At 52.3% G+C, this 21,715-nt stretch overlaps 2 protein-coding genes across 5 annotated transcripts in view; both read right to left on the bottom strand.

Annotated features, from left to right (window-relative positions):
• Positions 1-748: 748 nt before the first annotated feature.
• PGLS (6-phosphogluconolactonase) lies at positions 749-8,486 on the bottom strand. 2 transcript variants are annotated; one of them, XM_020898803.2, is made up of 5 exons: positions 8,139-8,486; positions 4,186-4,293; positions 3,632-3,733; positions 3,192-3,278; positions 749-1,104 (listed from the first exon to the last, which is right to left on the bottom strand). In XM_020898803.2, the coding sequence occupies exons 1-5, from the start codon at positions 8,424-8,426 to the stop codon at positions 970-972; spliced, it is 720 nt and encodes a 239-aa protein (XP_020754462.1). In that variant the 5' UTR covers positions 8,427-8,486; the 3' UTR covers positions 749-969. The 2 variants fall into 2 exon arrangements, with proteins under 2 accessions (XP_020754462.1, XP_020754461.1); XM_020898802.2 differs by having other exon boundaries at positions 3,192-3,332; positions 8,139-8,484.
• A 6,163-nt stretch (positions 8,487-14,649) lies between these two features.
• SLC27A1 (solute carrier family 27 member 1) overlaps positions 14,650-21,715 on the bottom strand; it is a 35,805-nt gene continuing 28,739 nt past the window's right edge. For all 3 annotated transcript variants that reach the window (XM_020898800.2, XM_020898801.2, XM_020898799.2), the window contains 6 exons: positions 19,593-19,802; positions 18,342-18,468; positions 18,116-18,253; positions 17,879-18,043; positions 17,349-17,495; positions 14,650-16,045 (listed from right to left, as the gene is read on the bottom strand). In XM_020898800.2, coding sequence (XP_020754459.2) covers positions 15,888-16,045; positions 17,349-17,495; positions 17,879-18,043; positions 18,116-18,253; positions 18,342-18,468; positions 19,593-19,802 — 945 coding nt within the window. In that variant the 3' untranslated portion in view covers positions 14,650-15,887. The remainder of the gene's footprint in view (positions 16,046-17,348; positions 17,496-17,878; positions 18,044-18,115; positions 18,254-18,341; positions 18,469-19,592; positions 19,803-21,715) is intronic.

Raw genomic sequence — 21,715 nt, forward strand, 5'->3', positions numbered from 1 at the left:
TGGTTAAGATGGTAAATTTTATGTTATGTGTTATTTTAATACAGTTTAAAAAAAAAGTTAAGTTAACCCTTGAAACTTCAGAATGAGATCTTATTTGGAATAAGCATTTTTATAGACATAATGAATTCAGGCTCTTGAGACGAACTCTCAAGATTTAGGACTGAGGGTGGCCTTATGTCCCAGGACAGGGGTCCTTATCAGGAGAGGATGGGAGTGAGTGGTGGCCCAGTGGTTAGGATTCTGGGCTTCCCCTGTTGTGGCCCAGGTTCAATCCTTGGCCTGGGAACTGAGATGCCATAAACCTAGGAGCATGGCCAAAGAAAAAATTAGGACAAACCAAAAGAAAAAAAGAAAAGGACAGGACACGGAAAGACACACAGAGAAGGCCATGTGACAAGAGAGGCAGATGCTGGAGTGATGCGCCTACGAGCCAAGAAAGGTCAAGAACTGCCAGCGGCAACCAGAAGCCACGAGAGACCTGGGACAGACTCTCCTGCAAAGCCTCTAGAAGGAGCCAACCTTCCCGACACCTAGATTTCAGGCTTCTGGCCTTGTGAACTGTGAGACAGTGACCTGCACTTGTTTTAAAAGACACCTGACGTATGGTACTTGGCTATGGCAGGCCCAGGACACTCAAGCCAGATGCCCATCCCTGCCCTCCACAGGCTGGGATGTCTGTTACGAGTCAGGCGCACCACCTGGAGACCGATGGTCCCACCACCCACCAAGGACCACGAGACAGTGGAAATTCAAACAGATGCTCCTTTTAATATCCGAGTCACCCAGAGCCACGGCCCACAGGCTAAGCCCCTGGGCGGGCCTGGTGGCCAGACCCTACCGGCTTCCAGTGGCGCCACTCAGCTTTTCAAAAATGAAGCCTGGAGTGGGTTGGCAGGGGGGCCCAGCCCCAGAAGGTCCCAGTCCACTGGGACTGCACACAGTCACAGCAGTAGCATCTCTCGGCATGGGTTACAGAGTGGAATGCTTCTCGAAGGGCACGGTCAGGAGTCGGGCTGCTGCCTCGTCTAGAAACCAGCGAAGTTTCCCAGTGCTGGGCTGGACCAGTGCGGCGGGGAGCGGGTTCTCCTTGTCCTCCAAGATGCGCTGTGTGGAGAGGGCAGGAGCGTGGGGTCCCCCTGCACCCCAGCACCCCTCAGACCTCTCCAACCCTCAGGAGGTGAGATCACCCTTCCCAGATGTCCTGGCTGCAGGCAATCACCAGAGATGGGGCTCTTCCTTTTTATCATCTGTGACTGTTTAACAGTGGGGTCAGCACACTTTTTTTTTTAACACATTAAAAAAAAAAGATTTATTTAGCTGCACCAGGTCTTAGCTACAGCATTGGGCATCTTTAATTGCGGCACGTGGGATGTAGTTCCCTGACCATGGATCAAACCCATGCCCCCTGCATCGGGAGCATGGAGTCTTAGCCACTAGACCACCAGGGAAGTCTCCAGAACACCTTTTCTGCCAAGACCAGAGAGGCACTATCTCAGCTCTGCAGACCACACCCCACCTCTGATGTAACTACTCAGCTCTGCGGTTACAGGGCAGAAGCACCAGCAGGTGACTCTTCGCCAAGGGGGTGTGGCCAGGTTCCAACAAATCTTTATCCGTGGACATTGAAATCTGAATTCTGTAACATCTTCACACACCGAAGAATACTCCTCCTCTTTTGCTTTTTCTCCCAACTGCTTCAAAAGGTCAAAAGCCTTCTTAGCTGTCAGGAGGATTCAGTCCCTCTAGCTGTGGTGGGATCAGCGGGCATGGGAAGTAGCACTCTCTGCCAGCTGGGTCTGCCGCAAGCACTCTTGAGTCATTAACTTGCTCACTTCTGACCACAGCCCTGCAGGGTTGCCTCTTTTTCACCCCTCTTTTTACAGTCCGGGAAGCTGAGGCTGAGGGCAGCCTCCTGTGAGTGGACTGTGGGTTGGAGCTGCCTTAACTGACCCTCAGGGGGTCATGGGGAGGGACCTTCCTTGCAGAAGGGAAAGTTGAGGCTTGGTGGGGTGGTGGGGGGGGGGGTTCAGTGACAGTCTTAAGGCCATGCTGGGTGTCACTGGCGGGGACACTGGGTCTGCTGGAGTCTACACCCTGAACCCTAACATTGGCCACCCTCATGAAGACATCTGGGCCCAACACTCGGTGGAAGAATTGTTACTTATTTATCTTTAAAAATATGTCTAGTTTCTTCCTCAGTTGTTGGTCTTTTTAGTGACGGTAATTAAAGTATTTTTTTGTTTATTTTTAATATCCATTTTATGATTTTTAAAATGTGGTTTTATTTGTTTATTTTTGGCTGTGGTGGGTCTAAACTGCTGCGTGGGCTTTTTCTCTAGTTGTGGCGAGTGGGGGCTACTCTCTAGCGGTGGGACAGGCACTTCCATTGCGGTGGCTTCTCTTGCTGTGGAGCTGGGCTCTAGGGCATGTGGGCCTCAGTAGTTGCAGCCCGTGGGGTCTAGATCACACTCAGTAGCTGTGATGCACGGGCTTAGCTGCCCCATGGCATGTGGGATCTTCCTAGATCAGGGATCGAACCCCATGTCTCCTGCATTGGCAGGAGGATTCTTTACCACCGAGCTACCAGGGTAGCCCAATGTAAATTCATTAATTTTATATTTTCCTAATATATTATGTGTAACTATACCTTTTTTCTTATTCCTACTTTTTTCTTTTTTTTTTTTACTTATTCCTACTACATATGATTCTTTCTCCAGTTTTGCCAGGGGTAGTTGTTATGTTATGGATCTATGTCTGTGTTATGGCTTTGTCTATGTATGGCGGTCTATGTTATCGATCTATTTACCATTAAGTTTTTAAGAATATGAGCCAATTCAGTGATTTCAATCTCACTTATTCCTTCCTCTGACTTTTCTTAGATTTATGTTATTTTCCTTTGTTCTCATTCTAAAGTGCTTGATTGGTTTATTTCCATTGTTTTCTAGTTAATAATGAAATATATATGTATACACATTAAGTGCTATGAATTTACCTGTGAGCCATCTTGGCCATATCTTGTCAATTTCAATTCATAATTGTTAACCCCTAAGTAGCCTGTATTTGCAGTTTTCATCTCTCCTTCAACCCAAGAATTACCGAAATACCTTGGGATCTGGTGCTTTCAGCACAATAGTGTCTGGGATCACATTCTCTGCCTACAACCTTCTAGGGAAGGGGGCCCTCACTGGTACCTTCAGAATAGCTGCCTTGCCTTCTCCTGTCGCCACAAAGATGACCGTTCGGGCTGCGTTCAGCACAGGAAGAGTGAGGGTCACACGCTGCGGAGGTGGTTTCGGAGAGTCACTGATGGGGGCCACAATTTTCTCCCGCTCCTGGGGGCAGGGAGGCCCAAGGTGGAAACAGGAAAACATCACTTGACTTCCTGAGTACTCACACAGGCCAGGCACCGTCCAGCCATCCTTCCATCCCACCCTGCTAATTCTGTGGTACTTGACTGAAGGCCCCTGTTTTGAGGGATGAACCGAGGCTCAGAAGGGCCAAGCCCCAGTGGGCACGCCTGTTGGCTGAGGCTGACTCACACCATGCCGCAGGTACCTCCCAACCCTCTGGGAGCCCCAGATGGCAGAGGTCGGGGCTCAGACATGAGCAGGGCCTTCGTGGGTGTGCTCACCTGCAGGAGGGGGTGGTCTGGGAAGAGTGAGCAGGTGTGGCCATCAGGACCCACACCCAGAATCAGCAGGTCAAAAACCGGGATGGAGTCCCCTTGGAAGGCCTGGGTGGGGAAAGAAGACAGTCCTGAGAAGTTGTGAGGGAAGAGCTCAGAGGACACAAAGAAACAGTTGTCAGAAAAACAAGCTGCTGTAACACAGTAAGCAAGGCTCAGCCTCATCTGCAAAAAAAAAGGAACTCTGTTAACAAGGCTCCACATTTCACTGTCTCAATGGCCTGACAATCTGGGGATGCAGCTGTCCCCAAGATGTGAATACCCAGGCCTACTACCAGGGGTGAGGCTGCCTTTGGGGGTTCCCCCCGAGCAGGGCTGTGGCCTCTCAGAGGGGGATCCTCAGAGGGGTCTGCCCAGGGTGAGACTGGGTCTCCTGACCGCCCCCAGGGAGAGTCTGTACCAGTGATGACCACTCAGTGTCACCACAAGGCTTACTCCATCACCCCAGGAGAGCGCACTGGGTGGATGAGGTCTTCCTGCAGCGGCTCCAAGGGGCTCACCTGTCTCAGCTTCTTGGCATAGTCCTCAGCCGCCTCCTCCACAGGCAGCTCAGGGTTGATGGTGATCACCTGGCTGTCGAAGATAGGGAGCTTGGAGAGCAGGTGGGTCTGCAGTGGACAGAGGCACAGTGTCACCAACAGAAACAGTCAGTGGGGGCATGGGGCTTACCCCTGGGACTACCTGGATCCTCCAGGTTAGGACACGACTGTCCTATACCCACTTCCTGGGTGAGTGAGGATCCCAGCAGCATTCCGCCAGAGGTCTTTCAAGTCCCTGGTGATTGGAGGTCTCCTGGCTCCGGCCTGCACCTGTCTGGCCACACCAGGATCCTGTCTGTAAACACCCAGGGTCCTTTGGGCTTCAGGATAAAACCTAGCCCCTCTCAGCACTCCAGGAGGTCCTGCTGACCTCCATGCCTCAGCAGGTACACCAGTTCTTGATCCTGCCCGGGAAACTCTTACACATCCCTCAAGCTGCCTCCTCTGAGCAGCCACCTCTGCCTGCACCTTCCCCAACTGCTGCTTGGGGGTGTGACATGTAACTGTGGTAAGCACTGATATCTCTTCTGGGTTGCACTATAGAGTGAGCATGCTCGGCCCATAGCAAGCACCCCAGCCTATGATTGGTGGGTTTAATGCAGAAGTATCTGGAGTCAGGAGTCCTGCAAGGCAGAAGGCTCCAGCCCTTTCCCACAGAGATGAGCCCCATGGCCTTTGATCTGCTCTGGGATGGACACTGGCAACCCCCACCTCGGTGCCTCCTCTTGGGCAGGGCCTAGCTCAGCCAAGGCAATGCCAGGCCGACCCACAAAGTAAAAGCAGGTAAACAACAAAAATAGTGTTTGGAGCAGAAGGGGAGGGCAGCAAGGACATGGGATAAACCAGCCAGAACTTATGGTGCTGATTCCTCACCAAATGCTGGCCTGAGGAGTGCAGGCTCTGTGTTGAGGGTAACAGGGAGCCAAGGAGGGTATGTGAGCTGGGGAGGAGCACGATCAGACAGATCCATTGTTGGAAAGACCAGTTTTGCCCAAGGTCCCTATCTACACACACCCTTGGGGATTGTACTGAGTGAAGTCAGGGGGCAGTACGGGTGCCCTATTTCTGTCACCTGAGTCCCCTTCATAGCTGCCCTCCCCCTAGAGGCTCAGAGCCATTTCCTCCTCCTCAGGCTGGACAACGGTTTGGCAGGTTCCTAGAACTGGAACTGCTGGTTGATCCGGTGGGTTCTCTCTAAACTCTTTGCAGGTGCTGAGGAACCATCCCCAGGAAGGTGGGCCCAGCTCTTCCTCCCAGCCTGGAGAGCAGAAGGCCCATGGTACAGGGTGAACCATCCATGCTCAGAGAACCCCAACTGCCCGGGGTCCCTCCTCCAGGAGAGGAATGCCTCTGCATCCCTGTACCATGTTGCTTAGCGACTCCCCCCCACCCCCAAATTCACGTCCACCTGGAATCTCAGAATGTGGACTTCCCCTGGCGGCTCAGTGGTAAAGAACCCGCCTGCCAATGCAGGAGACACGGCTTTGATCTCTAATCTGGGGTGATCCCACGTGCCGCAGGGCAACTGAGCCTGTGTGCAACTATTGAGCCTGTGCTTTAAAGCCTAGGAGCCACAGCTACCAAAGCCCGAACTCCGTAACAGGAGAAACCACTACAACAAGAATAGCCCGTGCACCGCAACTAGAGTAGTCCCCGCTTGCCACAATTAGAGAAAAGCCCATGCAGCAACAGAGGCCTAGCACAGCCAAAAAAATTAACTAATTAATTTTAAAAAAGAATGTGGCCGTATTTAGAAAGAGGGCCTTTGCAGTTGTCGTTACTGCAGATGAGGTCATGGGGCACTAGGATAGGCCCTAAATTCAAAGACTTGTGTCCTTACAAGAGGAGGAAACAGAGAGAAGCAGATGAACAAGTGACGTAGAAACAGAGGCAGAGATTGGAGTGATGTGGCCACAAGCCAAGAAACCCCTGGAACCCCCAGAAGCTGGAAAAGGCAAGAAAGCCTCCTCCCTGAGAGCCTTTGGAGGGAGCATGGGACTGCTGACACCTTGATTTTGAACTTCTGGCCTCCAGAACTGTGAATCAATGCCTGTTGTTTTAAACTACCCATTGGTTAGTACTTTGCTACCACGGCCCCAGGAAACTAACATCCCTTCCCGGGGAAACTGGCAAGAGCAAATCCTCGCCCCACATCGGTTCCCACCGCATAGCTTTTGTTTGTGCTGTACCCTCTGCCCCAGCTTACCTGTGGCCAGCTCCTCATATCCTCCCGGTCGCTGCCTAAATGTCACCTCCTCAGAGTGCCCCAGTGCCCTGGCTGAAGGGTGCTCTCCCTTCTCCCCTGGCACTTATCATCTCATGCTGTTTTTAAAAAATATTTGGCTGGACTGGGTCTTAATTGCAGCACTTGGCATCTTTGATCTTCATTGTAGCATGCAGGATCTAAGTTCCCTGACCAAGGATCAAACCCAGGTCCCTCCCCTGCACTGGGAGGTGGAGTCTTAGCCACTGGACTACCAGGGAAGTCCCCATCATCTCACACTGTTATCTTTTGTCCAAACTGCATTACACGGCGGCTATGAGTGGATTTCCACTCTTGTTGCCCTGTGTGTTGATGGCCCACCGCACTATGAGCCCTATGAGGGAACTGTCCCTAGTGCTGGATACAAGGACACACACACACACACACACAGAATATCCTTCCAACTTTCTCTTTGACTGTTTTGTTAGGATTCTGTTACTTGAGCAAGTATGGCTTTCCTAATTAAAAGTCTTTCAGGGACCTCCCTGATGGTCCAGTGGTTAAGACATCCTCTTCCAGCGCAGGGAATATGGGTTCTGTCCCTGGCCAGGGAGCTAAGATCACACATGCCTTACTGCCAAAAAATCATAACATAAAACAGAAGCAATATTGTAACAAATTCAATGAAGACTTGAGAGCCGCCCCTGCCCCTGAAATGTGTCCCAGGTGCTCTCTGGGGGTTCCGCCAGCAGGTTCATACCCCAGCTCCCTCCACGGTCACTAGGTGACTCTCCTTGTCTGGCTTCAGTTTCTCCATCTATGAAACCCAGGTACTAACAGTCCCCGCCTCATAGGCACTTGTGGGGTTTCATGAGATGATGTGGATAAAGCCATGGTAATCAGTAAACCTTCCTTATTACCAAACAAACAAAAAAACAGCTCAAGCTCCTTTGCGAAGAGAACTCAACACACCCAAGACCCGAGCAACCTGAGGCTTCTGGCCAAACCCACCCCTCCCACACCTCCCTGGGTGGGTTTTCCTTCTCCTACCATGGCAGGAAGAGTTGATTCAAAGTGGGGGGGTGAAGGGCAGCTCAGATCATAGCTCCTCCAGGCCTCAGTTTCCCTGCTTATAAAATGGGGAGTGGGGGGGTTCCCCTGATTCTATAGGAGTCTGGGGCCCCAGGCCAAAAATAACCAGCCACGGAGTTGTCAGCGCCACAAGCAGAGTGGAGATCAAAGAGATTTCGCCAGGTTAGAGATGGGGAAACCGAGGCCCAATTTCCACACCAGAGCCCGCCTACCTGGCTCTTCCCTAACTCGGCCTCTGCACTTACTAGCCTGCAGAGTCTGACCTCGAAGTCCCTGGAATGGATCACTCTGTTCCGCCTCTATGCCTTTGCTCTTGTCATTCCCTCTGCTTGGCTACCTGAAGCGCACATGACTTAGCGACAGAGCACACACACAAAAAGGCATCACCGGTCCACCCGGGGGGCAGTGGAGGTGCACCCAGAACCTCAGGGCACCCAGCGGGCCATTCCCAGCTCCGGTCCAGGGAGAGGGCACGGTTTCTACCCTGCATAACTCTCGTCGCCCGGTTCAGGCGGTGGGCGCGGCCTTTTCGAAATGACCCCGGTGGCCTCCGTAGCCAGGTCCAGGCGATGTGCGCGGCCCTCTCGGCGTGACCCCCGGCGGCCCCCGTAGCTCTCACCCGGTAGAGGCCGTACGTGCTCTCGGCGTGCTCGAAGGGCACGAGACGCTCGTCGCAGAAGCCCAGCGTCCAGCGCGCGAGGCTAGCGGGTCCAGCGGGGGCGGCGGCAGCGGGCAGCTCGCGCGCCAGCATGGAGACAAGGCTGCCGCCGGACAAGCCGAGCATGAAGCGGGCGCCGGCATCCGCCAGGCAGCTTGCTGCCTGCTGCACCACCAGTTGGGCCAGCGACGCAGCCAGCTCCTGCGGGCTCGAGAAGACAGAAATGAGGTGGGGGGCCGGCGCGGCCATGGCGATGGCGGTGGCAGGGAGGAGGAAGCCCTTCCGGTGGCCACGAGTGCGCCTGCGTGAACGCCAGTCCTGCTACCCAGGTGCCTGTAGCACATGCGCAGACCCACGAATGACGTCGGGCGGGGGGGGCGGGCAGGCAGTAGGTCCTGATGCGCTCATTGATTTTTTTTGCCTGATCTTGGAGCTTTTTCCTGGGCTGGAGCAGGCAGAGTAGGTGCAGCTGAGCTCTACTTCCCGATATCAGGGCGGGAATAGAGAGCGGAGCTCAGAGCTTCGAGGCTCGCAATGAGGGAGCCCTGGGGTGGGGTTGGAGGGAGACGATTTCTTGGAGGGCGTGCATTTTGGTGGACTTTGAAATTTCTGAATTAGCACGTTTATCTTGTTGGTATTTGTTGTTTCTCTCTTTAAAGTATAATTATGTATTTTAAAGTATATACTTTATAAGGACGGGTGTATTTGGTTTGTTCACAAGAGTCCTCTCAGCCTCCTTAACTGTGGCACAGTGTAAGAGCTGTGTTGAATTTCTCCTGCATGTTCTCTGTGGAGACCTCCTCCCCCCTGGGTCTTGCCTGGAGAAGCTCCCAGACTGAGACAAGTGGGCCTTGGCTGATAAGATAGAATGGTGGTGGTTTAGTCGCTAAGTCGTGTCCTATCTTTGCGACCCCATGGACTGTAGCCTACCAGGCTCCTCTGTCCATGGGATTCTCCAGGCAAGAATACTGGAGTCGGTTGTTATTTTCTTCTCCAGGGGATCTTCCTGACCCAGGAATCGAACCGGTGTCCCCTGCATTGCAGGCAGATTTTTTTTTTTTTTCCATTTATTTTTATTAGTTGGAGGCTAATTACTTTACATCATTGCAGTGGTTTTTGTCATACATTGAAATGAATTAGCCATGGATTTACATGTATTCCCCATCCCGGTCCCCCCTCCCACCTCCCTCTCCACCCGATCCCTCTGGGTCTTATCAGTGCACCAGGCCCGAGCATTTGTGCAGGCAGATTCTTTACCGACTGAGCAATGAGGGAAGCCCGATGAGATATAATACTTAGGGAATAACATGAGCAAGGAGGATTGGAAGGGGCAGAAGGTCTGGTGTTAGGGCAGCCGAACAACCTCAGAACCTGAGAGTTTAGGATAGTGTAATAAGTGCAAGGAGATTTGCATAGGTAGTGCATCTTTCAAAGAAGTAGCAAATTAAGAAAACAGTTCCATTTATAACAGCAGCAAAGAGAATAAAATACTTAATAATTTTAGCAAGAGAGGTATAAGACTTAATCGCTGAAAACTATAAAACTTTGCTGAAAAGTAACTTAAAATATGATGTTAATAAATGGAAAAACATCCCATATTCATGGATTGGGAAACTTCATATTGTTAAGATAGCATGAGTGCTTGTGCTCAGTTGTGTCTGACCCTATGGACTGTAGCCTGCCAGGCTCCTCTGTCCATGGGATTCTCCAGGCAGGAATACTAGAGTGGGTTACCATTTCCTTCTCCAGGAAATCTTCCCAACCCAGGGATCAAAGCCGTGACCCCTGCGTCTTCTGCATGGGCAGGCAGATTTTTTACCACTGAACCACATGGGAAAGCCGTTAAGATAGCAACAATCCCCAAATTGATCTGTAGACACGATGTAATCCCTGTCAAAATTCTGAGAGCCTTTATTGAGATATCAATAAACTGATTCTAAAATTCATGAGGAATTGCAGGGGGCCCCAAATAGCCAACCAGTCTTGAAGAACTAAATTGGAGGACTCACACTTCTTGATTTCAAACTTACTACAAAGCTATGGGAATCAAACTGTGGTGTTGACATACAATAGACATATATATATCAATGGAATAGAGCTGAGCTAGAACAACAACAAACCATATGTCTGTGATCAGTGACTCTCCAACAAGGGTGCCAGAAGCATTCAATACAAAAAGAATAGTCTTTTCAACAACTGGTGCTGGGAAAATTAGACAGTCACATGCAAAAGAATGAAGTTGAACCCTGTGGTAGGCAGAAAAGTAGTCCCCCAATGGTGTCCACACCATAGTTCCCTAAATCTGAATTTGTTAGGTTAGTTGGCAGGGGGAAATGAAGGTTGCAGGTTGAATTAGATTGCTAATCACCTGTCCTTAGGAGAGATTACATGGATGAGCACAATATCATCACAAGGGTCACTGAAAATGGGAGGAGGCAGAAGGAGGAGGACCAGAGAAATGAAAGCATGAAAAAGACTCAACCCACTGTTGATGGCTTTGAAGATGGAGGAAGAGTCCATAAGCCAAGGAATGTGGGCAGTTTCTAAATGCTGGAAAAGGCAAGGAAGTGGATTGTCTCAGAAACTCCAGAAGGAATGCAGCCCTGCCAAAGCTTGATTTTAGCCAAGTAAGATCCAGTTCTGACTTTTCACATTCAGAACTGTAAGATAATTGGTGTTAAGCCACCAAGTTTGCGGTGTTTGTCACCTCAGCACTAAAAAACTAATACAGATCCCCACCTCAAACCGTATACAAAAATTTAAATGTCAGGGCTAAAACTAAAACATTCTTCTTAGAAAATAGGTGCATCAATCTTTATGACCTTGGGTTAGAAATTGATTCCAAAAGCAAGAGTGGGGCTTCCGTGGCAGCCCAGCAGTTAAGACTCCATGCAGGGAGCACAGGTTCAGTCCCTGGTTGCAGAACTAAGTTCCCAAATGCTGCATTAATTAGTGTGGCCAGAGAAAAAGACAAATAGATAAACTGGGCTTCATCAAAATGAAAAATATTTATGTTTCAAAGGATGCTACCAATAGAGTGAAAAGACAATCCATAGGATAGGAGAAATTTGCAAACCATATCTTATAAGGATTTGGTATACAGAATTATATTAAGAACTCTTCCAACTCTAAACAGACAACCCAGTTAAAAACTGGGCAAAGGATCTGAATAGACATTTCTTTTCAAAGAAGGTATACAGATGGCTTCCCAGGTGGCTCAGTGGTAAAGAAACTGCCTACCAATGCAGGAGATGCAGATTTGATCCCTGGATTGGGAAGATCCCCCTGGAGAAGGAAATGGTAACCCATTCCAGTATTCTTGCTTGGAGAATTCCATGGAACCTGGTGGGCTACAATCCATGGGGTGGCAAAGAGTCAGATAGGACTTAGCAACTAGACAACAACAAACACATGAAAAGATGTTCTGCTTATTAGCCCTCAAGAAATGCAAATCAAAACTACAAGGAGATACCACTGGATACCCACTAAAATAACCACAATAAAAAAAGACAGAACTTCCCTGGCAGTCCAGTGGTTGTCTCTAAGATTGCACTGCAGGGGGCGCAATTTCGACCTCTTGTTGGGGAACTAAGATCCTGCATGCCTAGCGGTGCAGCCAAAATAAAAGAAACTAAGTGCTGAGAAGGCAATGGCACCCCACCACAGTACTCTTGCCTGGAAAATACCATTGATGGAGGAGCCTGGTGGGGTGCAGTCCATGGTGTCTCTAAGAGTCGGACACGACTGAGCGACTTCGACTTTTCACTTTCATGCATTGGAGAAGGAAATGGCAACCCACTTCAGTGTCCTTGCCTGGAGAATCCCAGTGATGGGGGAGCCTGGTGGGCTGCCGTCTATGGGGTCGCACAGAGTCGGACACGACTGAAGCGACCTAGCAGCAGCAAGTGCTGACAAGGATGTGGGAAGCTGGAACTCACACACTGCTGCTGATGGGAATATAAAGTGATACAGTCACTGTGGAAAACAGTCTGGCAGTTCCTCAAAAGGTTAAACATAGTGACCATGTGACCCAGCATTTCCACACCTGGGTTTACACCCAAGAGAATTCAGGACATATGTTCACACAAAAACTTACACAAATGATCACAGCAGCATTATTCACAATAGCGCCCCCCCCCCCAAAAAAAAAAGAAATCAATGTCCATCAACTGGTGGTTAAAAAAAATGTGGTCTACCCATACAATGGTATATTGTTTGGCCATAAAAAGGAATGAGCTACAACTTGGATGAATCTAAAAACATGCTGAGAAAAATAAGTCAGACACCATAGGTCACAGACTGTGATTCCATTTCTATGAAGTGTCTAGAATAAACAAATCCACAGAGACAGAAAGTAGTAGTTGCCAGAGGTTGAGGACAGAGGATGGGCAGTGACTTCTAATGGATATGAGGGGGTTTTGGGCTGATGAAAATGTTCTGGAATTAGACATAGGGGATGGTTGCATAACCTTGTGAATATACTAAAAGCCACCATGTTGCACAATTTAAAAGGGCGAATTTATGGTCTAAATAATTAGCTCAGTTAAAAATAGTGATTTGGGCACAAGGAACAATAGGAATGAAGGCATTGAAGCCAGACATAGGCTGGAAACAATTATCCATGGTACAAGGAAAACAGCCTGCAGGACGGCAGTGCTAGCCAAAGAGCCTGGAATCTTCCCCGAAGTGATGGAGACGCCAGAAGAGTGTGGGGCAGGGACCCAGCCTGCAGCCCCCTATCCTCGGGAAGCTCTTGGCGCTGACTCTACTCATATGCCCTCTCGGGCAGCTGCTGCTTCTTCCTGGTCCCTTGTGCACGGCTCAGCCCCTGCCTCTCACGGCACACTTGCCAACACCAGGCTGGGGCGTTTCTCTTCCCACAAGTACAGGCGTTCTCTCTGCACATTCTTCTGGGGCCCATCCAGAAAGGAGCAGCTCGGGGCAGAGCACCATAGTTCCCATCTCTCCTCATGATTTACTGAGGGTCCCCAGGGGCAAGTCATGGAGCTTCTAATTTGGTACGAAGAAAAAAAAAATGCAGATCTATCAAGCCACAAGAAGGCATAGAGGAACCTCAAATGAAAGAAGCCACTCTGAAAAGAGGACACCCAGTTTGATTCCAAGTCCATCCATGAGAGTCTGGAAAAAGCAAAACTAGGGAGACTAGTAAAAAGATCAGTGGTTGCCACAGGTTGGGATAGGAGTGATGAGATGGAACATGGGATTTTTAGAGCAAGAGAACCTATTCTTTGTGATACTCTAACGGTGGTTGCAAGCCATTATGTATTTGTTGAAACCCACAGAATGTACAACAGAGTGTAACCCTAATGTAAACTGCGGACTTGGCTTAATAATCATGTATCAACATTAACTCATCAGGTGTAACAAATGTAGCCCACGAATGTCAGATGTTAATTCTAGTGGAAACAGCGGTCAAAGGGCATATGAGAACTGTACTTTCTGCTCATTTTTCTGTAAACCTCAAACTGCCCTAATAAATAAAATCTATTAATTTTTAAGAGCAAACACACACAGAGCTGGAACCTGAGTCATCAGGATTATTTTCTTGCTGGTCTGGAGGGAACTTACAGTGTTGCAGCTAGAGTGACAGACTTTGCAATGAGAAAGTTCCCCATTAGACCACTTCCTCACCAGAGCCCCCGTGACTTCATTCCCCTCCCTATGCCTTCAGTTTCCTCATCTGTTCAACAGGGACCAGGACAACACCTTTGCAGGTGGTCGGATGTCTGAAGGGATGTTACCCAGAATGCACTTGCTTATCAGCACACCAGGGGCCTCCATCCCCACCACGACACATCTTTCTCACCTTCCCTGGGCATCTCAAAGGCTCTACCTTGCATCACCTTCCTTGCACTGTGGGCAGTGAAGGACCAGCACCCCACAACAATAGTTCATCCATTCTTAGGCTGGTCCAGGACTCATCCAACCCCCATCCACCCCCAGAGTCATCCCCTGGGTGCCCCCACCTAGCACCTAGCAATTTTCATGATTTTCTTCCTTCTTCTTTGGAGACAAGATAAGACAGACATTGTAATTCTGGAGGAGGAAGCTGAGAAGATGAACTCTGGCCCTCAATGTCCTGGGTTCAAATCCCAGCTCACACAATTACCCTCGCAGGCTTGGCTCTCACTCAGAGCTACAGCCACACATGCTGGCCCCCCAGAGGGGCAGCCAGACCTGCCGAGACATACTGTCTGTCCTGGGCCATCCTTTGCACCTGCCAGAACCCTGGGCTGTAGGGAGGTGGTAAGGACACTAACCCACGGCCCTGCCACCAAGTCTCCAGACCCTGGAGCTTGCGGAGGGAGAAGAGGCAACAGGAGCTGTCAGTGAAGGCCGTGTCTTGCCCGTGTCTGGTGGCCAACCATGTGGTCCCTGGGAGGGGCCTGCTCTCTGAAACTCACAGGGTTCTGGGCCACGTGGGGACAAAAGGTGAGTGACTGAGCTCCTATCAGGCACCAGATGCTCTGCAGGTTTATTTCTTAAACTCAATAAGGAAGTAAAACCTCAGTGCTTGAAAAGGCCAATGCGAAACAGCATGGGGTCATTTGCTGCTGGCCTTGCTGTTCTAGCTGCCGGACGGTGCTGCCAGAGGGAGGGACGGGGGGCAGTCTGGGTGGCCACCCCCACCGGTGGGTGTCTGGGATGAGCCACCGACGAAGCTGATGGGAATGTCCGGGCTGTCCTGGCGGGGTGGTCTTGGGATGTCACCAACCAAGGGTCCAAGTTGTCACTAGCAAGGTCAGGGGAACATTGAATAGGCAGGAACCCCTGAGGGCATCTGGGGCCACCCCTGACCTGGAGGCTTCCCCAAATCCACTGCTGCCATTCCCCTGAGTCCTGCCAGCAGCCACGGCAGGTGGGGTCCCCAAGAGGCCTCCTCCAGGGTAAGCATCTGAGCAGTGGGCCAAGCAGCCACCCAGGGCCATCTTCAGGTTCCCTCTAGCAGGAGCTCCATGGTGACAGCTGGGCAGGGGCAACATCCAAGTGGTCACAATCAGTTCCAGAAGTTTCTGGGGCGTCAGGAAAGGCAGGCAAGAGGAGGGAGAGCCAGCAGGGACAGGAAGTGCAAAAGGCAATTGGCCCAGCTGGGCAGAGACACCCTGCTGGCCTGGAGGGCCCTGGGCCGAGGCCCCCTTGAACCCAAGCTGTCCAGGCAGATCATGCCTAGCTCCTCATTCAGCAAGGAAGGTGGAGGGGCTGCCTGGAGCTCCCACAGGGCTACAGAGTCCTGGAATCCAGCGGCCTAGGGAGGGCTGGGCTGGTGGGGTTTGTTAATAAGGCACAGCTGAGAGGGAGGTGGAGCGGCCCCACTCTGGGTTTTCCACCCAGCAGGGAGGACCCGCAGAGGCCCCCAGGACAGCTGTGGGGCCCACACAGACCAGAGCTCCCAGAAATGCCTCTTCTACTTTTGGCAGGAAGTGGGCAGGGGAGGAGAGATGGAGGCAGGGGGCAGTCAGGGACAGCGGGGAGGCCCAGAAGCAGGGAGCAGAGACAGACAGACAGACAGACACGGGAGTGGAAGACAGGCGGGGGCGGCCAGCTGGTGGAGAGGAGGAGGAAGAAGGCGGGAAACAAGGGCTCCTCCTGTAATCAGGCTTCTCTGCCCCAGGACCCGGCAGGGCTGTCTGGCTGCAGCCCGCCTTGCTCGCTGGGCCTGGCGCGGAGTCTCGGGCTGACAGAGGAGTGTCACAGGGCGAAGGCGCCTGAGCAGATGCGGGTGTAGACACCCTGGTCCAGAGGCAAGTAGTGGCCCTGCTTCAGGTCCAGGAAGAAGAGCCGGTCCGAGGTCAGGCGTGGGTCGAAGCCTTCGTGCTGCAGCCGGGTCTTCTGGATCTTGAAGGTGCCTGTGGGGGCGGGGCCGGAAGTGGGAGTGGGAGTGGGGGAGGAACTTGGCAGTGGGCTGCCAGGAACCTCTCCCCACCCCAGTTCACTATTTTCTCCGGCACCTCCAGGCCTCTGAATAGGCTGTCCCCCCTGCCAGGAGCATTCTTCCCCATTTTGCCCGCCTGATTCCCCCTTGGCCTTTGCATCTCAGCTTCATGCTCCCTCTGCCAGGGAGGCCACCCTGACCACCCCCCGCATGACCCAAAACTCCATGTATACTCCCTGCCTGTCACATGTCCACCCCACACAAGACCAAGAAGGTGAAAAGGCTGGGTTGGTCACACAGGAGGTCAGGGGTCAGCAACTTATAGGCCCATGATCCACCCACGGGCCAAATTCAAGCCCACATCTGAGGAAGCCACCCCCCGGCACATACACACTACTTACTGCCGTTTCTGCCCTACCTACAGCTGAGGAGGTGAATTACTGCTGCAGAGGCTGTGGCCCGCAAAACTGAAAATATTTACTATCTGGGCCTTAAAGAAAAAGTTTGCACTCCCTGCAGTAGACAATTAAAGATCTTTTGTGAAAGATCTGGGTTTGTAGAAAATCAAGGGAGAATCCCTGTGTGCTCAAGAATTAGGAAGGCTTTTTGTTTTCTTTTTAATGAAACTTCAGGGACTTCCCTGGTGTTTAGGACTCTGCACTTTCACTGAAGGGGATATGGATTTGATCTTAAGATCCCACAAGTTATCCTGCTTGGCCATTAAAAAAAAAGGAAAGCAACTTGAAAAGTACAAACCTTAAGATTAAAAAAGCAAGGTCGGAGATGATGACGGTGGGGTTTACATTTGTACCAAAATTAAAGCTTCTTTTCAATAAAGGGCACCATGGACAAAGTTAACAGATTCCAAAATAGAGGAGATTTAAAATGTCTGCAATTGCTAAGGAATTAACGTCTAGACTATTAGGAGGAACTCCTGTAAATCACAAAGAAAGAATGAGACAATACTAAGATCGGTCAAAGATACGATTTACAGAATAGGAAACCTCAAAGGTGTGAGATGATTCGCTCAAATTTCCTAGTCCTCAGATAAATGCCGGAAATGAAGAAATGTACCAAACATTGCAGGATGGCCAGTGGGAGTAGGAATGAGGAATGGAAAGAAATAAGCGTGAAAATACAAGAAGAGAAGGGCTTAGCTCACAGTGCCGGCTGGCCGTGGACCATCAGGTTAGACCAGGCACAGGGGCTGAACCAGAACGGGTAAGTAAACGGTTGAGAAGCTGACGGATGGATGGACGGAGAGGCGGGGGCCGCACCTGTAGTGTCCACCTGGGGCAGGAGGCGCAGGAAGATGGGCCGGGCATAGGGCGCCAACACCTTCTGCAGCTCCTCATACAGCGCATTGGGGCTCAGCTGGCCGTGGGGGTCTGCGATGGCTGCCATGCCTGCTTTGCCCTCTACTCCTAGAGACAGAGATTTGGCTGAGACACCACCCCTTGCCCCACCATGAAACCAGATCCCTTCTCCAGTGGTGGCCCCCAGCCTCTGATCTCCAACCCTATGCACCTGGGATAATGCTCGCTGAAGCAGTGGACACTTTATTGAGCAACCTTGAGCCACAGCTGATTTCATGAGCCCATTGCCTGCATGAGGAAACTGAAGCTCAGCATCAGGCATGAGAAATAATTCCAGATCCAGGCCACCACCCTGTTGAGTGCAGTTGTGCAGGCTGTGCACTGCTTTAGGTCTTGCCTACCAGGGTACCTGTACCTCCAAGTTCCTCCTAGCTGGGCTCCTCTGGGGCTGCCCCGAGGACCCCGGGACCACCCCCAGAGCCCCAGCTTGCCTGGCACAGCCACTCCATACACAGCCACATCTGTCTGGCCCAGCAGGCGACTTAGCACGCCTTCCACCTCAGTGGTGGAGACGTTCTCCCCACGCCAGCGGAAGGTGTCCCCGCTGCGGTCCCGGAAGTACATGTAGCCCAGCTCATCCATCACCAGCACGTCACCTGGCAGAGGGGAGACGGGGAGGTGAGATGGTGGCCTGCCATCCCCGCAGCCGGCCCCTGGGATCTGCACACCTGAGAGGTAGGCGCTGTCACCCTTGCGGAAGACGCTGTGGGCGATCTTCTTGCTCGTGGCGCTCTCACTGATGTAGCCATCAAAGCGACGCAGCGGGTCCTGCTGGTTGATCTGACCCACGAGAAGGCCGGGCTCCCCTGGGGAGGAGGCAGCACTCAGGCTGTGCCGGCAGGCAGGAGGTGGGGTCCCCAGCTCCCCAGGGGCACTGGACGGGACCCTGCTCACCGGTCTGGCACGGGATGCAGAGGCCCTGGGCATCCCGCAATAGTTCCATGGTGTCCTCGTTGACCTTCACCAGCCTGATGGGGTACACGTGGGGCAGGATGCGGCTGTTGAAGCCACAGGAACCGACCTGGGATGGGGCCAAACCAGTCAGCGAGGAGCCCTGCAATGACACGGTGTGGCCTCCCCCAACCCCACCCCTGACACCTTGCCTCTCCTGCCTCAGGGCCTAGAATTAGCACTAGCTCTGTGACCTCTGATGATCTGAACGAGGGGGTTATGAAGTGCAGGCTCCCACCAGGAATCATGCCCCCTCTCTCCCCATTCCCAGCCTCCCTTGCAGTCACATGAGGAGACCTGCCAGTAGGCCACCACTTCTTGGTCCTTAAAACCCTCCAAGCTGGCAGGAAGTGGGTGCCCAGAGTGACTCTGAAGCCATGAAGGGAGACTGGCAGAGCTTCTGCCCATTGCATGGCATGCTGCCTGGCTCAGTTCTATGAGCAGAAATGCCCATCTAGAGGGTCTGCACACTGCACACGGTTGGGCGTATTTGTTACAGCAGCAACCTCTGCTGGTTTGGCAAGACTGTACTCTGGGGCTGCGCATTCAACCCATGTATATGGTGGGGACCAGGCCTTGCCGTCCAGCGCTGGGGACCCAGCAGCAAGAGACAGAAAAGAATGCCTGCCTCCAGGGAGCTTGCTTTATTATTATTCTCCTTTTCTGTCCCTGACATTGGGTGGGAAAGACTTGATAAGGGAGAAGAAGGGTCCTGCAAGGATAGACCGGAGATAATACTTTCTAATCATAAACGTCTGCATGTTTTCAGAGGGCTTACTGCAGGGGGAAAGGGTGCTATGCTGAGTTCAGGATGTTCCATGATTAGAACAAACCTAAATTGTTAATCCCATTTACTGATGAGGAAACTGAGACCCAAGAAGCCTGAGTGACTTGCCTAGTAGAAGATCAGCACCCCATTCCTGGCCCTGGATCCCCCAGAGCCCTGCTCTCCCTTGCCACCTCCATTGCTACAAATTGGGGCTCTGAAAGGCTGAGGCACAGAGCCATGCTGTGAGTCGGAACTCAGGGGCAACAGTCAGGTGACTGAGCAAGCTGGCAGGAAGGCTGCCCAGCACCCTGGCCGAGCTGCCCACCACAAACCAGGCTGTTCTATGGGAACCCGGGCCGGCGGGGCAGAGGGAGCAGTGCTCCCCGAACCCCTAGACCTGCCCGGGCCGCCCCACCCGCGCCCACCTTCCCGTCCATGTTGGCGATGCTGCAGTTGCACTCGGTGGCCCCGTAGAACTCGCCGATCTGGCGGACCCCGAAGCGCTCCGTGAACTCCTCCCAGATGGACGGCCGCAGCCCGTTGCCCAATGCCAGGCGCACACGATGCTGTCCTTCTGCCTCTCGCACTGGCTGCTTCAGGAGGTAGCGGCAGATCTCCCCGATGTACTGGACCACCTGTGGGTGAGGTGGGCAGTGAGCAGTGGGCGCCTGCGCTGGGGCAGAAAGGAGCCCCCTGGGGGAGGAGGCTGCCGTGGGCTGGAGGTCCCCCAGACCCAACAACCTCCTTCCTCCCATCTGGGCGCTAGGAGCAAAACGGCCTTAAAGATTATGACAGCAAGAGAACAGTCCAGACCATTTATACCTATGCACTCGCTCAGAGCCCCGTTTGAGCTCAGGCTGCCCGCCCACAGCCCTGACCTAGGGGTGGGACAACTGTCAGGTCATGTTCTTTGTGGCTTCCCTCAAGTCACAGACCTAGCCCCAGCGGCCCAGGGAGCCATCTACTCACCACCCCTCTCCGCAGGCTCCTTCCCTCCCTTTCCAGTGGCCCCACCCTCTGGGTCATCTCCCAGATACCCCAGTTGCCCTTGAGTCCCCGTCTCCGGGTGGGCTTCTGAATAATTACCCTCCCCACTTTACAGATGCTCACAGACAGGAAGCGCCCACCAAGGCTGAGAATGTGGTGAAATCTGATTTGAATCCGGCATCCTGGCTCCAGAGTCTCAATGAAACAGTTACATGTTCAGAATGAACCACCATGGCAGTCATTATAGCTTCAAAGTACTCACACCAAAATGCATTATAAAATTTGACCTGTGATCAACTCCATCTGGCCCTGCCTTCCTCACTACCTTGCCTTCCTCACTGCGTTGTCTCCCGCCAACTCCTGTGCTCACTTGGCTGTCACGTGGGTCTCTTCCTCAGGGCCTTTGAACATACTGTGCCCTTTGCCTAGAACACTCTTCCCTCTGACGCACTGAGAGGCTGGTCTCAGTTCAAATGCCACCATGGCTGAGCAGGACTTGGTGCGGCTCTGATGAATACAAGCCTGTCGAACACAGAGCTCGTCTGTTTAATCTTCCCAAAACGCCCTACTGAAGATGAAAGCACTAAGACCCAGGGAGGAGATGCAGTTGGGCGAAGATCACCAGGAGGCAAGCCTGGGGAAGGCAAGATCAGAGACCCGTGATGGTTTCTCTCCCTCTGCCCTCAGGCTCCTTCTTGGTGGCCCAGCCCACCCCAGTTCCAGGGCAGAGCAAGTCATACAGCCTGGCCAATCAGAATCCAGTCCATCCTCAGACACTGATTGGTTCAAGGATAAGCATGTGATCACAACTCAGCCAATGAGAATCATCCCTGAGACTTTTGATAGACTGGTGGGCCCACAGGCTCTTTCGTCAACCCTCCCGGGGAAGCAAGGGTGGGGAGGAAGCCACCCACCCACCCCCCACCGCCGCCGCCTTGATCAAGGTGTGCCTGAAGCTGTCCACTGTTTGGCCTCCTCAGTTCCATAAGTTGATATACCCTTTCCTCAAGAAAGCTAGAGTTTAGGTTAGGGCTGGGCCTAGGGTTTTGGTTTTACCTGTCAGCTGACAAAGTCCTGCCTAAGAACAGAGCTGCCCTCCAGACCATTACAAGTAGTCCCCGGCAGCTTTCAACCGTCCTCTTCAGAAATTAGGCTGGGGAAGGGATAACGCAACCACACGGAGGCAGCTGAAGGTGACAATGACATCCCTGCGGCTCTGAGGCCAGCTCTACATACTGAGAGTCAAACGGCTGATCTTTACTCTGGCCTGGACCTTTGGACAGATCCAGGGCTAAGGGGAAAACAACTCAGGTCAGCTCAGAGAAGGAGACACCAGGCGCCCCATGCTGTGACCTCCAACCTGCGGGGCAGCACCTGGGCAGAAGCTAGGAGTGAATTGTCAACCTGGGACCCCTGCTACAACTCCAAATGTACACACCCAAAGGGACAGGGAGACACAGGAACTGTATGCCCATGGATGGATGATGGGTTGACTTGTCTATTGCCTGCCACCTGCTTTATGCAGCCAAGAAAGCAGGTTACAGCCTGCTGCCTCTGATGA

This window comes from Odocoileus virginianus, chromosome 3 (assembly GCF_023699985.2).
Source record: "Odocoileus virginianus isolate 20LAN1187 ecotype Illinois chromosome 3, Ovbor_1.2, whole genome shotgun sequence".
Lineage (NCBI taxonomy): Eukaryota > Metazoa > Chordata > Mammalia > Artiodactyla > Cervidae > Odocoileus > Odocoileus virginianus.

What these genes read in the sequence shown, in the direction of transcription:
- PGLS (XM_020898802.2), bottom strand. Translation starts at nt 8,426, where the DNA reads ATGGCCGCGCCGGCCCCCCACCTCATTTCTGTCTTCTCGAGCCCGCAG. An exon ending in GCACGTACGGCCTCTACCGG is followed by an intron (nt 4,294 to 8,138) that starts GTGAGAGCTACG and finishes TGTCCACTGCAG; the next exon opens with ACCCACCTGCTCTCCAAGCT. An exon ending in ATGCCAAGAAGCTGAGACAG is followed by an intron (nt 3,734 to 4,185) that starts GTGAGCCCCTTG and finishes TTCCCCACCCAG; the next exon opens with GCCTTCCAAGGGGACTCCAT.